The following is a 13915-nucleotide window of genomic DNA, read 5'->3' on the forward strand; positions in this document are numbered from 1 at the left end:
AGAGATGTTCAACAACAGTTGCACTCCTCTGGAATGAGCATTACTTAGACACTGGGTGTGAGATACACAAGAAACAGTATTTTATCCTGGTTATATCCTGACAATTCATGTCACAGGAGTGAGAGTGTGAAGAAAACCATAAGATCTGCATTGAGACAATGTGCTTGCCTCAGACTGCCCCTACTGCCACCCACCACGGGGGAACACAGGGACAGCTGCTGTTTATTCCACCCCTGAGGCTGGTGTGTGGGTATGGTAACCACCCACCCACCAACACTGTTACCTTCCACCTCAGAGCTTCCACAAAGAGCAGTTACCAGGAAGAGTGCATGAAGGAGGAATTCTCAGGTTCTTGGTGGATACAGGTGCCACGCAGTCTGAGCAAAGTCAGTCTACGAGACATCTTTCTGTATTACCTGGGTGACACTTAGATTGTGAGGCCATTTTAAAGCATCTTATTTGGTACCTAATTGTGTAATTTACAGTTCTGAACAGACTGTTTGCTGGAGGAAGCTGTCCCACAGTCAGGTAATAAAAGGTTTTTTTCTTTGAATGGAATGGGAGTAAGGATCAAATAATTGGATGTGCATAGTCTTTCCTGAATGAAAGGGTATTTTCTGATACATCAACAAGATTTACACTTCAAATTTCAAAGGCAGTCTTGATAAACCAAACTAAGGCTGCTTAGCAGATAATTTTTTAATGGAAGTGCTTTGATGAACAGTGGTCCAATATTTTTCATATTTTTTTCTATTACTATGTTTATAATTCAAAAAATTACTATAAACTGACATCCTCTTATACAGTATTTGATAAATCAGTAATTTTACAAAGCAAAATTCTATTCTTTTGATTTTTTATACATTTCTGATGCACAGATGAGACACCAGACTGTATGGGTGAGACACATGAACTGAGGATTTAGATTTTTGAAAAATACATGGAAAGTGCTTGATTTTTGTAACACAAATTAGTGTCTAATGTTTTAGCTTCCTGAGGTTACATACAGAATTTTTTTTATTTCTGATAGCAGTTAATAAAACTTAAATACAGAGTCTATAAAGCAATGCAAATTCAGACATCCTGCCTCACTTGAACATACCTGCACATTAAGCTTACTCAGATATTCACTTCTTGAGTGTGACAGTTAGATCAAGAGTACATAGAGTAGCAGTGTACAACTTTACCACCCTTCTCTGACACTCTGTTCAAAAAGATACAATTATTAGGCAAAAAAATACTTTAGCAATTTTTAGAAAATATTAATATTTAATATTAAAACAGTAACCTTATTCTGCACAGGATGTATAAGCATGGCAGATGACAGATTGTAGAATAGACCCTGGCAAGTATAGAAAGGTATCATTTGAGCAATCTATTCAGAAAAGAAAAAAAAATCTACTTACTAATTGTCACACTACCACCATAATTAAGAACAATTATATGGAAAGAAACCAGGAAGAAAGCCAGACTTGTATTTGTCCTGAACACAAAAGGAAAAAAAAAATCAAGAAAACTACTTTTTTTCTCATTCATTTCAGTTTAAAATGCATTTTGCCTCTTCCCACCAGAACCTGCTGTTGCTTTTTTTGACTTGTGCATCAGAAACAACAAATCAGAAAAATTAAGTAAAAGCCATGTGACAGAAAATAATCTCTTATGTCTGAAGACCACAGGGATGACTGGGAGGATGAATGCAATTTTATGACAAAAACCACTAAATGTTGCCTAAAGGTGAAAAATCAGAAAATGACAGGCCATTCTTAAGACCAATCTCAATGGTGTGATATTGCTGGTTTTAGTCATAGTTATTTCCATGCCTCGTGATCCTAAAATTAAAGACATTTAAAATAATCACTGTTATTACCTCCACCATTCTCTTCTGAAAAGTAAGCAGAATTATTTGGTGACAGGCTTTTCTGGAGTCTCTGCAAAAAGCATCCAGAAAGCTTACACCCAACCTGGATCTGTATTCTGGTGAATTAAGAACTGGGTGCTGCTCCAGATCTGTCAGAACCATCTTGGAGTACATGGATAACCCCAACCATCCACAGGTTACTGAAGGCATTTTCTTTACTTAGAGTTGGATCCTGTGGATAAACATCTATGAGTAACACAGAGTTTAAAAAAAAAAAAAAAACAAAAAAAAAAAACAAAACACCAAAACACCCACACACACACAAAAAAAAAAAAAAAAGGAAAATTATCACAAATAAATCCTATGCAAGATCTTTTAAAAAATTCTTATTCAATTATCTTGAATATATGACTCAGGAAATGTGCATATGAGAAACACATTAGAAGACTTTGCATTTCAGAAGAATCTTTTTTACTGTGTGCACCTTATTTTGCCTTTCCAGGAGTACTAAGTAGAAGCAATGTTCTGCTTAACACAAGAAGTTGTTCATATGCTGAATTAAATAGCATGCAACATCCCACTAAATGATGCTTAAATCTGGGTGACATGATGATGCTGTGGAAGTGGGTGGAAATATTACCTCATTCTTGGTGCTATGTGGGCTTCTGCTGAACTCTTTTTGCAGCCGTTTGCAGAGATGGCAGGAAAAGATGAGCTGGAGCTGAATGTTATGAGCAGGGTAGCAAGAAGCCTACAGCAGAAGGCATGGGAAAGCAAGAGCAAGCAGGCAGGATGAGTGCAGATGTCTGGGAGGAAGTGTAAGGGGCTGAACAGAGGAGCACATTCAAGCAATAAGGTGGTCCAAAGGAGCCAGGCACTCCTTTCCTAATCCTCCTGGAGAGAGAGAGAGCCTCTGCTCCTCTCTCCCAGCTCTCCTCTTGGGCTGCCCTTTCTGGGGTGGCCTTCACGGCAGCTGCAGGTCATGAATATGCAGTTTGCTGATACATATGCAGCAGACAAGTAATTCCCTTTCAATCTCGTGGCTATGTTGCTTTTCACTTTGCAGAAAAGTCTTGCTGAAGCAGTTTTAAAATTATGTAAAAGGTTTTCATGTATGATGCTTAAAAAAAAAAAAATTACTAAACCTTATAGGATTAGATAGGGGGTCCTTTAAAGTAAATGCAACTGATATGTTTTCCAAGTTTTTTGGTTTTTTTGTTTTTTGGTTTTTTTAACAGAGCTTCTTGAACCTGTGTTATTCTTAGAGAACAAGTTTAAACTTAAGAGGTCACCAAAGTGGATAAAGGAGAGAAGGTATTATCATATTTTCTTATTAAAAATCGCTGGAGAGGAGTTTCTGCCTTCCCAAACCAAACATTTCCATATAAGTGATTAATATCTGAATTAATATAAATATGTATATGCAAATGGCTTCTTACCTACTTATTGTATTAAATGAGCTAGGTATGTCTCAGTGTTCTCATAATAAGAGCCCTGGGTATCTGTGTGAAGGTAGACATAAGTGAACATACATTTTTTGAAGGAAACAGTACTGTACAAATTTAGGCAACAAATTTTTCATGGCTAAGTAAATAATATGCTCTATAAAACACTTCCCAGTCATAAAAGTTCTTCTCAACAAAGCTGACAGGGAGAGTTCAAAGTGCTCATGAATCACATTGAATAAAGATACTCTGTGAATCAGAGTGATGCAATTGTACAATGGAGTTTTTCTTCTTGCAAACAGGATGAAGAAGGAGGACCCACTTTCACATCTCACCTTACACCTCTGATCCTTATGTATGCTATTAGTTGATCATGAATATCCGCTATCATCGTGTTATCTTAAAAGCCAGGGGGTTTTGTTGTTGTTATGTCTTGGATTGTTTGTTTGGGGCTTCTCTTTTTTTCCTTAATGGCAAGTATCTCACCAATCTTTTTCTTTTTTTTTTCTTGGATAAATAGTCAGCAGAAAGAGGTTGTGGAAGGTGTTGTCTAGCAGCCTACCTCTGGTGTGGCCTTGTCATATGCGATTCAAGAAGGCTAAAATCACCCCAATTGACACGTGTGCCCAATTGACACGTGGCACAGGAAATCAATGCAAAATCGATGTTACAGAGATGCCTTTCACAGAACGAAACACACTCAGAATTCAGGGTTTTTGAAGGAAAATAAGGTGCCGCCTTTCCTGGAGGCCTGTCAGAGAGCGACGGGACACCAGGTGTCCCGGGACTCTCCCTGGTCACCCACAGCGTCCTCTGGGGACGCTGCATGACCCGCTGATGTCCCCGCTAGGGAGGTGCTCAGGTGGCACACACCACCGATGAGCAGACCACCACCGGGATCAGATCTGGGGGGTGCCGCTACCAGCCCCCGCCCCTGTCCCCCCACTCCCCTCGGGGACCTGGCCGTGCAGGAGGCGCGGAGGGCTGCGCGCTGAGGGAACCGCCCCCCTTCCCCGGCAGTGGCCGGGGGACTGCGCGGGTGCGGAGCTACCTCCTCCACCCTCCAATACTCCGAGGCCGCGCATCCCCTGCGAAGGGGTTTTGATGATAGCGCGGGCGGTAAGCGGTATGGAAGAAGGGTCATGGCCGCCCACGTGTGTTGCGGTGCGGGAACAGGCCCCGCTGCCAGGGGAGGAAAGGGAAGTGCTGGGGGTCGGAGCTGCGCTGGGCAAGGACGGGTGGTTAGTAAGAGGGGATCTGAGCACTTTGTGCACAGCTCGGCGAGGGTGTCTGCTCAAGCGTGGAATTAACATGCGTGTTAATCGCCCCGGCGGAGGAATGAGCCCGGTTATCCGCTGGCTGTCGCAGGAGGCTAGGAGAGAGTGAAAAGCGGCGGGTGGATCGACGGGGATCCCCGGCCCTGCTGGCTCTGCTGCCTCCGCTCTCTGCCCGGGCAGGGTCCCGCCGGGGAAGAGAAGCGCTCCGTGCCGACACGGGCATGTGGGAACATGCTCCGCAGAAGCGGAGGTTTGTCTCCCGAGAACTCAGGCGGAGTCGACTCCTAAGCATTTCTCACAGCCTACAGATCTGGGGGTGTGGAAAAGATCAACTGCAAAGGCTGTAGTTAAATAAACCTGAATGCTAGTAATCCTCAGGTTAAGACGGAGAGGGTCTGCTGCGGTACTAAATCTGCGTATTCTTAAGACCTTTTAACCGGTGGGTACTACGGTCTGATTCACACAGAATCAGTACTGCTGATTCGTCCAGAAGCTTTGCCTCAGAACAAACCCATGGAAATGCTCTCTTGCTCCATGTGCAAGGTGAACCGCAGGTTCCGGTTCCCGACCGACGCGTGCGAATTTTGTTACTGACTACCGTGCTTTTAAACACAGTTTACGGTCAATCGTGTTTCAGCGGTGTACAGGTGCACACATTGTCACTCTGAAAGCTCTTTTATGCAGACATAGAGTTAGAAACTTGCAGCGCTATACTGCTCAGAAAACCGTGGTGAAATAATAATAAAGAAAGAGAAAAAGAGAAAAAGAAGAAAAAGAAAAAAAAGAAAAAGGAAAATGAAAAGGAAAAGGAAAAGGAAAGGAAAAGAAAAAGAGAAAGAAAAAGGAAAAGGAAAAGGAAAAGAAAAAGAGAAAGAAAAGAAAAAGAGAAGAAAAAGAAAAAGAAAAGGAAAAGGAAAAGGAAAAGAAAAAGGAAAAGAAAAAGAAAAAGAAAAGAAAAAGAAAAGAAAAGAAAAGAAAAGAAAAAGAAAAAGAAAAAGAAAAAGAAAAAGAAAAAGAAAAAGAAAAAGAAAAGAAAAAGAAAAAGAAAAAGAAAAGAAAAAGAAAAGAAAAAGAAAAGACCCGAGTTGTGTAGCTTGGCGTTTTCCCACGTCTGGCAGAAGAGGTTCAGCGCTGCCACCTCGTGTCCCTCTCCCCGTCTACGGCCTGAAAAAAACCTGCAGCAAATAGAATGAAGTTTCGAGGCTTTTTAAGTTGTAAAAAGTGGACAATCTTGCCGATGATCCTAAAAGTGTATTTTGGGTGGAAGCTGAATGCTCACCACTTTACAGTTCGGCCTAAAAATCCGGGGAGCTGGAAGGCACTTCCAGTCCAGCAGTGGAGGATTAAGGGTGGAAATAATTAACTTTAGCGAAACAGCCCAGAAATTGTACTGAAGTGTTTTTATAGAGTTTCACATTGTGTTCATGCAATTGCTTTATTAAGCATTTCTAAATCGCACTTTTTACAAGTTTTCATTCAGGAAATAATACATTTCTATCCATCCCACATAGACAATTTTTGAACCGAGATTAAATCAACCTGATTGCTTTCATCAAGATAACAGTTAACTCACCTGGAGCTACTATTTATGCATGACAACCAAGACCTTGCACACTGTAACACAACTAAGTGAAAAGCTTTTTTAAAGCTTTTTCTTTCTATGTCTCTGCCTATCAGCTTAGGGTTTTGGGGTTTTTTTGTTTTGTTTTGTTTTGTTTTGTTTGTGTTTTTTTTTGTTCTGTTCTAACCTGTGTCTAGAAACATGAGAATGTTTTACCTGCTTTGTAGTTTAAACAAATTTAAATTTATATGTAAAATATGATAGTTGGGGGTTGAAATCTTTTTGGATACCATACTAACAAGTAGAGCGGCAAGAAGCTACTGACTACTCCCAGTCTTCATTTTTCACACTGCTCCACATGAATACCAGGAGAATAAATATACACAGGACTTAATCCTGACACCAAAACCACTGTGATCCTCCATTTCTACAGATGTGGCTGGATATGGTAGAACAGATTTGCTGTGTGCCTTGGGGTTTCAGGGGGAAAACATAATGTGATTTACTACTCACAAAATGTAAAGGTGAGAAATTCTACTGATGTCACTGGATGTCATCAACATAGCAGAAAGCGGTATTTTTGCCAATGCCTGCCAGGGCTGAAAGAAGAAACAATGTATTTCTTTAGCAAGGAAAGCAGTAATTTAGGTTGTATCTTTGTAAACACTCTCAGTAATGTAGGCGACCTACCCAGGGAGATATTAGGAATTCAGGCTTTTTCTCAGCACTTAATGGCAGTGTAGTAGTGCAATAGTGTGAGTCCAGTGTGGAATCTTAATATTCAAAGCTTGTTCTCAAACCAGATAGAAACCTTGCTAAAGGATCCTAGCATAAATTTTCTTGCAAAAATATGCAACTTAATTTTACACCTCTTTCTTAGACATTTTAGCTGCTTCCAACCATTTCTTTTTTCCTGATTTAAGAAGTGTCTTTAATGGTGGTGTGTGGAGCAAAATATTTCACAGCTGTTTTGTCTAACAGCCTTTTTGGTCCCTGGCCTGATGAATGACATGAGGAATCTTTGGGGAGTTACACTGCCATTTTTATAGCCTCAACACCCTCTTTACCTGAGTACTGTGGGGGGTTTCTGATGCAGCGAGGCCTTATGGAGTGCTTCACGGCGTATAGCACCGCTGCCCTGTTTTTCTGCACTACTGATCGCTGCAGGGCTGAGGGAGGGAGAAGAGAGATGAAACAGCTATCCCTGAAACGCACTTTTCTCCCTAGGAAGGTCCGCGAAGACAGGGGCGGGGGTGGGGGGCGGGGAGGACTCACTCGGCGGGGCAGGGGGCGAGCGGGGCGGGCACGGCCGCACCTCCGTCCCGGGAGGCTGGTATCTGCCTGCCGGTCGAGCACCGCTTTTCCTTCCCGCAGACCCTCCCGATCTCCGGGAATCCAGTGGGGTTGGGTTGAGCCGGGCCCCGCACTGCAGCCCCTCCCCGGGGTCGTGCGGCGTGGGGAGCCGGCGGTGGGAAGAGAGGGGGAGGGGGAGAAGGGAGAGTAAGCAGGGGATGCGGGCACCACCTCTTCCTCCCGCCGAGCCGGGGGAGGTGAGATGGGTGGCAGAGATTAATTAACACCGCCGCCAGCCCGAGGATGGCCGCTCTGCGGGAGGTGCCGGCTCCGCGTCCCGTCCCGTCCCACCCCCACCCCCGCTCAGCTCCAACTCCGTGGCTGGCAGAGGGGGCGTGACGGGAGCGCTTCGCGGGCACTTCTTGAGGGGCGATGACCCCTCCCGTCACGCTCTGAGGCGGGGACGTGGGAGGCGTGCGTGTCCGTGTGTGTGTGCTTGTGCAAGGGGGTGGGTCCTCTCGCAGCCCCCGGCAGCGCTGCCCGCCATGCCCGGATACCCGCCTGTCCCTTTGTCAGGGCAGGTGGCGTCCGTGCTCGCCGCTCCTCGCCTCCTCCCGCAGGACCGGGAGCGTAACGGGTTCATTTCCTCCCAACCCCCACCCCCTTTTTTTTTCTTTTTAAAAAATTATTTGTATGACGGTGGGGTTTTTTTCTGATTTTTCTAATTTTTCCCCGTCAGGAAGGAGGAGCGCTGCAGGAGGGAGGGAAGAGGGGGGAGGGGGGTCGGGGAGGAGGGGTGAGCGGAGGCGGGGAGGGGGTGGGGGGTTGATGGTGGGGGGCGGGTGGAGGGGGTGGGAAGGACGCGGGCACGTGCGCGGCGGGGCGCGGGGCGGCGCGCGGGGCTGCCCTCCTGCCCCTTTTAAAAAGTTCGCCCCGCCGCCGGGAATGAGGTCAGCACCGCCGCTTCTCATTGCACGCGGCCATTATTACCGCGCGGCCGCCGCCGCCAATCGACGGGCGGGGGGCGGGGCTTGGCACGCGGAGGCGTTGGATACAGCGCCCGATTGGCCGCGGGGCGGGCTGCGAACGGATAAAGGGGCGCGGGGCGGGCGCGGGGTCCGCTCGGAGCTGCAGCCGGCGGAGCGCGGCGCGCGGGGGGCGCGGGGCATCGCCCGGCGGGCGCGCGGGTCGGCGGCGGCTCCGCAGGGTTCCACGCGCGGAGAAGCAGCAGCAGCACCGGCGGCGGCGGAGAACGGGGCTGGGAGCCCGGCTTACGACTCTTTCTGCCGGGGACCTACACGCTCGTCCACACACGAGGGCTTTTTTTCTTTTTTTTTTTTTTTTTTTTTTTTTTTTTTTTTTTTTTTTTTTTCTTTTTTTTTTTTTTTCCTCCGGCGTTTTTTCCACTTTTTTTCCTCATTATTTTTTTTCCTTATTTTTTTTCCTCCCTGACCGGTTTTCGCTCAGTACCTCGCAACGACTCAATCCTACCTGCACTAACTCCTGGTCGCCGCCGTCGCCACCGCTGCCACGAGTCCTGGAGCCGGGGTTCTTGGGGGCGCGCCGCCTCCCCCCCTCCCCCGCGGCGGTGCACGCTGGCCGTGCCCAGCGCTGAGAGACTTTCGGCGGCGGGCGCACTGCTCTCCTGAAACGCCGGGGGCAGGCGAAAAGCACTTGTGAACTGGACCGGCTGCTTCGGGGAGGGGGGGAGACCCAAGGTGGTGAGGAAAAAAAGCAGAGCGACACCCCCCTCCAAAAAAAAAAAAAAGAAAAGAAAAAAAAAAAGCCCCAAACACCCAAAGAAAATAGCAAACTTGGACGGGCGGCTCGCCGTGCTGCTTTTTGCAGAAACTCTGACCGTGGGCGGCCCCGTTGCCGTCGCTGACTGGAGGGGGAGAGGACCGCGCCGCCGGGAATAGGGCGCCGGTGTGGAAGTACAAGTGGTGCGGGAAGCGGGGGCGCGGCCGCGGGGGGCTGTGCGTCCGGCCGTGCAGCCCCAGTGCCGCTGTGAGAAGTTGCGCGCCCTGCCCCGCGCCGGAGCGGCGCTGAGCCCCGGCGAGCCCCCCGCCGCCGCCGCGATGGTGCAGCAGACCAACACGGCGGAGAACACGGAGGCGCTCCTTGCCGCCGAGACCTCCGACTCCGGGGCCGGCATCGAGCTGGGCATCGCCTCTTCCCCCACGCCGGGCTCCACCGCCTCTACGGGGGGCAAGGCGGACGACCCGAGCTGGTGCAAGACGCCCAGCGGGCACATCAAGCGGCCCATGAACGCCTTCATGGTGTGGTCGCAGATCGAGAGGCGGAAGATCATGGAGCAGTCCCCCGACATGCACAATGCCGAGATCTCCAAGCGCTTGGGCAAGCGTTGGAAGCTGCTCAAGGACAGCGACAAGATCCCGTTCATCCGGGAGGCGGAGCGGCTGCGCCTCAAGCACATGGCGGACTACCCCGACTACAAGTACCGGCCCAGGAAGAAGGTGAAGTCGGGCAACAGCTCCGCCAAGCCCGGCGACAAGGCGGACAAGGGCGGCGGGGGCGGCGCCGGCGGGGGCAGCGCGGGCGGCGGCCCCGGCGGCCCCGCGGCCTCCGCCAAGACCGCCCCGAAGAAGGGCGGTGGCGGTGGCTCCAAGCCCTCCCCCGCCGGCGGTGGCGCGGGCGGCAAGCCCCACGGCAAGGCGGCGGCGGGCGGCAAGGCCGCCCCCTTCCCCGGGGAGCCACCCGCCGCACTGCTGCCCCCTGAGCACCAGGCGCTTTACAAACCCCGGGGGGCGGCGGGCGCGCCCGCGGCGCCCGGCAAGCCACTGACCGAGAAGAAGCTGAAGCGGGTCTACATCTTCGGAAGTGGGCAGTCGGCGGCCGCCTCCGCCTCCCCCGGTGGTGCCGTTCCTGGCAGCCCCACGCTGAGCAGCTCGGCCGAGGCCGGCGACCCCCTAAGTCTCTACGAGGAGGGGGGCGGCGGTGCGGGCCGGCCCGACGGGGACTGCGGCGGCGCCGACTGCCCCTCGCCCTCTGGCTCTGGCTCGCCCTCGGATCACCGCAGCTACACCAGCCTGCGCGCCTCCTCCCCTGCCCCCTCGACGGCGCATTCCTCCTCCGCGTCCTCCCACTCCTCTTCCTCTTCCTCCTCTGGCTCCTCTTCCTCGGACGACGAGTTTGAGGACGACCTCTTGGACCTCAACCCCAGCCCCGGCTTTGAGAGTATGTCTCTGGGAAGCTTCAGCTCCTCAGTGCTCGACCGGGACCTGGATTTTAACTTCGAGCCCGGCTCGGGCTCACACTTTGAGTTCCCGGACTACTGCACGCCGGAGGTAAGTGAGATGATCTCGGGGGACTGGCTGGAGTCCAGCATTTCCAACCTGGTCTTTACTTACTGAGGCGAGAGCCGGGCCCTGCTGGAGGAGGCACAGACGCGCGTTGTCGGCAGGACTCGCCCATCCCGCCAGGGCGCTTTTGTTTCTTGTTTAGTTTTGGCTTTGGCTTTTTTGTTTGTTCGTTGGGGGTTTTGTTTTGGTTGTGTTTTGTTTTTCTGGGAAGGGGCTGGTGAGACTGCTGCTTGTGTTCGGGGAGAGCGGTGGCGGGAGTGGGATTGCCCTCTCCTTGCAGAAAGACCAGCAACCCCTTTCCTCCGGCTGGAGACGGACCCGCACACACCCCCTCCGAGGGACGAACCTAATGGTGCTTATTCAGAGACTGGCGGGAGCGAAACGCTTTTTTCTTTATTTCCTGAAAAGAGTCAGAGGAAGGGGGGTGGGGGAGGAGGGAGCGGCAGGGGAAGACCACACACACCTCTTGGTTCTTTGTTTTTACCCGTTTTATACGAATAAAGAGGAGGGGGAGCGATGCATTGTGCTGAGCGCACACTGGATGTCTTGAACATTCGCTCTTTTGTGTGAAAGAGCGAGCAGAACTGCTTGGGGGGAGGAGAGGGAGGCCGAAAGCAGAAAAACACAACAACAGCAAAAAAATCCACTCAAGGCCTTGCAAGGTTCTCGCTTGGGGGGAGAAATCCTGTCCCGGTTTCGTCTGCGGTGAGAGGAGGCAACGATGATGGGAGGAGGAGGAGGAGGCGGCGGCAGTGGATGGCGCTGGGAGCTGGACTGAGATCCTAGTTAAGTGGAGAAGAGCCAGACTTACACTTGAGAGCTGTCTTCGAAATACGGTGGTGGGAAGATAATAATAAACTAAAACGGATTTGCACGTACGGATGAGGTGGCGGCAGCGCTTTTTTCAGTCACCTTATGTCATATATAGAGAGAAAAATAAGACCGAAACTTCAAGAACACTGAGAACTTCTTTGGGGACAGTTTCTGTCATGATATGTGGTACAGGGGAAATGGCTTTTAAAAAAAAAAAAAAAAAAAAAAAAAAAAAAAGAATACAAAAAAACACCCGGAAAATAAATAAAAAAAAAAAGTAGTTTTTTCCTTACTCAGAATCGTGATGGTGTTGGATTATTTCACTGGTTGGGTTTAATATAGCATGTTATCCTGTCTATCTTTTTAAGATTTCTGTAAGACTGTTGAACAGTTAAAAAAATAGTGTTAGGATAATATAAAAGCAGATAGATGGCGCTATGTTTGATTCCTACAAAAATATCACCAGCTTTTTTTCATTCTTAACTCTTTAAAGGATTCAAACGCAACTCAAATCTGTGCTGGACTTTAAAAAAAATTCAGGACCAAATTTTTTCTCAGAGTATGTGTGTGTTTGTTCCTTATAGCTGTAAATGGAAAGACTTTTTTCTCACCGATGCTCCATCCTCGTATTGTTTTCTTTTCCTTGTAAATGTAATCTGATGCCATTTTATAAGTGGACGTATTTATACTGGCCAAACATTTTTGACTTGTATTTCTTTGTCCTTTTTTGGTAGTTCTCGTTGTTACCCGCACCATTTTAATGTCTCCTTCACTGAAGGGCTAGAGTTTTAACTTTTAATTTTTTATATTTAAATGTAGACTTTTGACACTTTTAAAAACAAAAAGAGAAGAGAGATGAAAACGTTTGATTATTTTCTCAGTGTATTTTTGTAAAAAATATATAAAGGGGGTGTAAATCGGTGTAAATCGCTGTTTGGATTTCCTGATTTTAACAACAGGGCCGCTGGTTAGTATCTCACACGCGTGTGCGCGCTCACGCTCACTCACCCACTCTCACACACCCACGAATCAGCCCCTATTTTGTCCATGTTTACACTCCAATCTGCAGGCATCTTAAAGTGACAGAATCCCTCGTCGCCGGTGCCCTCTCTGCTTCTCCTGTGCCTCTCTGGGGGAGGGGGCCGGGGCAGCCGGAGGGGAAGGGAAGGACGAAGGCGTATGTATACACTGTATGCTACCGTTCTGGGGAGAAATCTATCCCGGAATGAAGTAAAGCAAGTAGTGCATTTACACAGAAGGGATCCTGTACCTTTAACTTGTAATCCACATCTTTTGCACTTTTTTTAAAAGCAAAAACGTGCCGTTTAAACCACTGGATCTATCGAAATGCCGGTTTGAGTTCGCGACACTATGTACTGCGTTTTTCATTCTTGTATTTGACTATTTAATCCTTTCTACTTGTCGCTAAATATAATTGTTTTAGTCTCTTATGGCATGATGATAGCATATGTATTCAGGTTTATAGCTGTTGTGTTTAAGATGAAGAAAGTGAAAACATCTTTGTACATTTAAGTCTGTATTATAATAAGCAAAAAAGAAGATTGTGTGTTTATGTATGTTAATATAACATGACAGGCACTAGGACGTCTGCCTAATGAGGTGGTTCCGTTAAGGGTTTAACTTTTTATGTTCTTCGTTATTTTTTTGGTCATCCATCCTGTGCAATATGCTGTGTAGCTTTTTTTTTTTTTTTTTTTTTTTTTTTTTTTTTTTTTTTAACTAACCATCACCCTCAACGCAACTTTGGGAAAGAAAAACAAAATCATGCCAGCTAACCATGTCAAGTTCACTGCCTGTCAGATTGTTGATATACCTTCTGTAAATAACCTCTCTTTTTTTTTCTTTTTTTTTATTTTGATTTTGTTTTTTTATTTTGTTTTTGGTTTGTTTTTAATTTTTTTTCTTCGGGAAGGAAATAAAATCAGCTGGAACTGAACCCTAATACCGAGTTGCTCTCGTCCTCATTGTTACGTCCTAAGGTCCCCTCCGGGCGGGTCTTTCTCTCCTTCGGTGCGGAGGCCCGGCCCAGCCCCAGCGGCCCCTCCGAGCCACCGCCCCACGGCCGGCCCCGCCGGGAGGGGCCAGAGGAGGGGCGGCCGCCACATCAAACCGCCCCTGCCCCGGGGGAAGAGGGAATGGGGAACGGCCAGGGGCCGCCGAGAAGCTGGGTCGCGGTCGGGGTGGCGGTGCCCGGGTTCTAGGGGGCGGAGAGGGCGGGAGGTGTCGGGGGTGGGCAGCCACACGGCGGGACCAGCGGTGCGGGGTTTTCTTCTTCCAGTTCCCTACGCTGCGGTAGTCGAGAGGCAGCGAGCCGCGAGCTCGAC

General features: G+C 48.6%; 1 protein-coding gene across 1 annotated transcript; it reads left to right on the forward strand.

Annotated features, from left to right (window-relative positions):
• The first annotated feature begins 9464 nt into the window (after positions 1-9464).
• On the forward strand, positions 9465-13289 carry SOX4 (SRY-box transcription factor 4). The gene has a single exon (XM_030446285.1). It carries the CDS (start codon positions 9513-9515, stop codon positions 10806-10808), a length of 1296 nt encoding a protein of 431 aa, XP_030302145.1. The 5' UTR covers positions 9465-9512; the 3' UTR covers positions 10809-13289.
• The last annotated feature ends 626 nt before the right edge of the window (positions 13290-13915 follow it).

This window comes from Calypte anna, chromosome 2 (assembly GCF_003957555.1).
Source record: "Calypte anna isolate BGI_N300 chromosome 2, bCalAnn1_v1.p, whole genome shotgun sequence".
Lineage (NCBI taxonomy): Eukaryota > Metazoa > Chordata > Aves > Apodiformes > Trochilidae > Calypte > Calypte anna.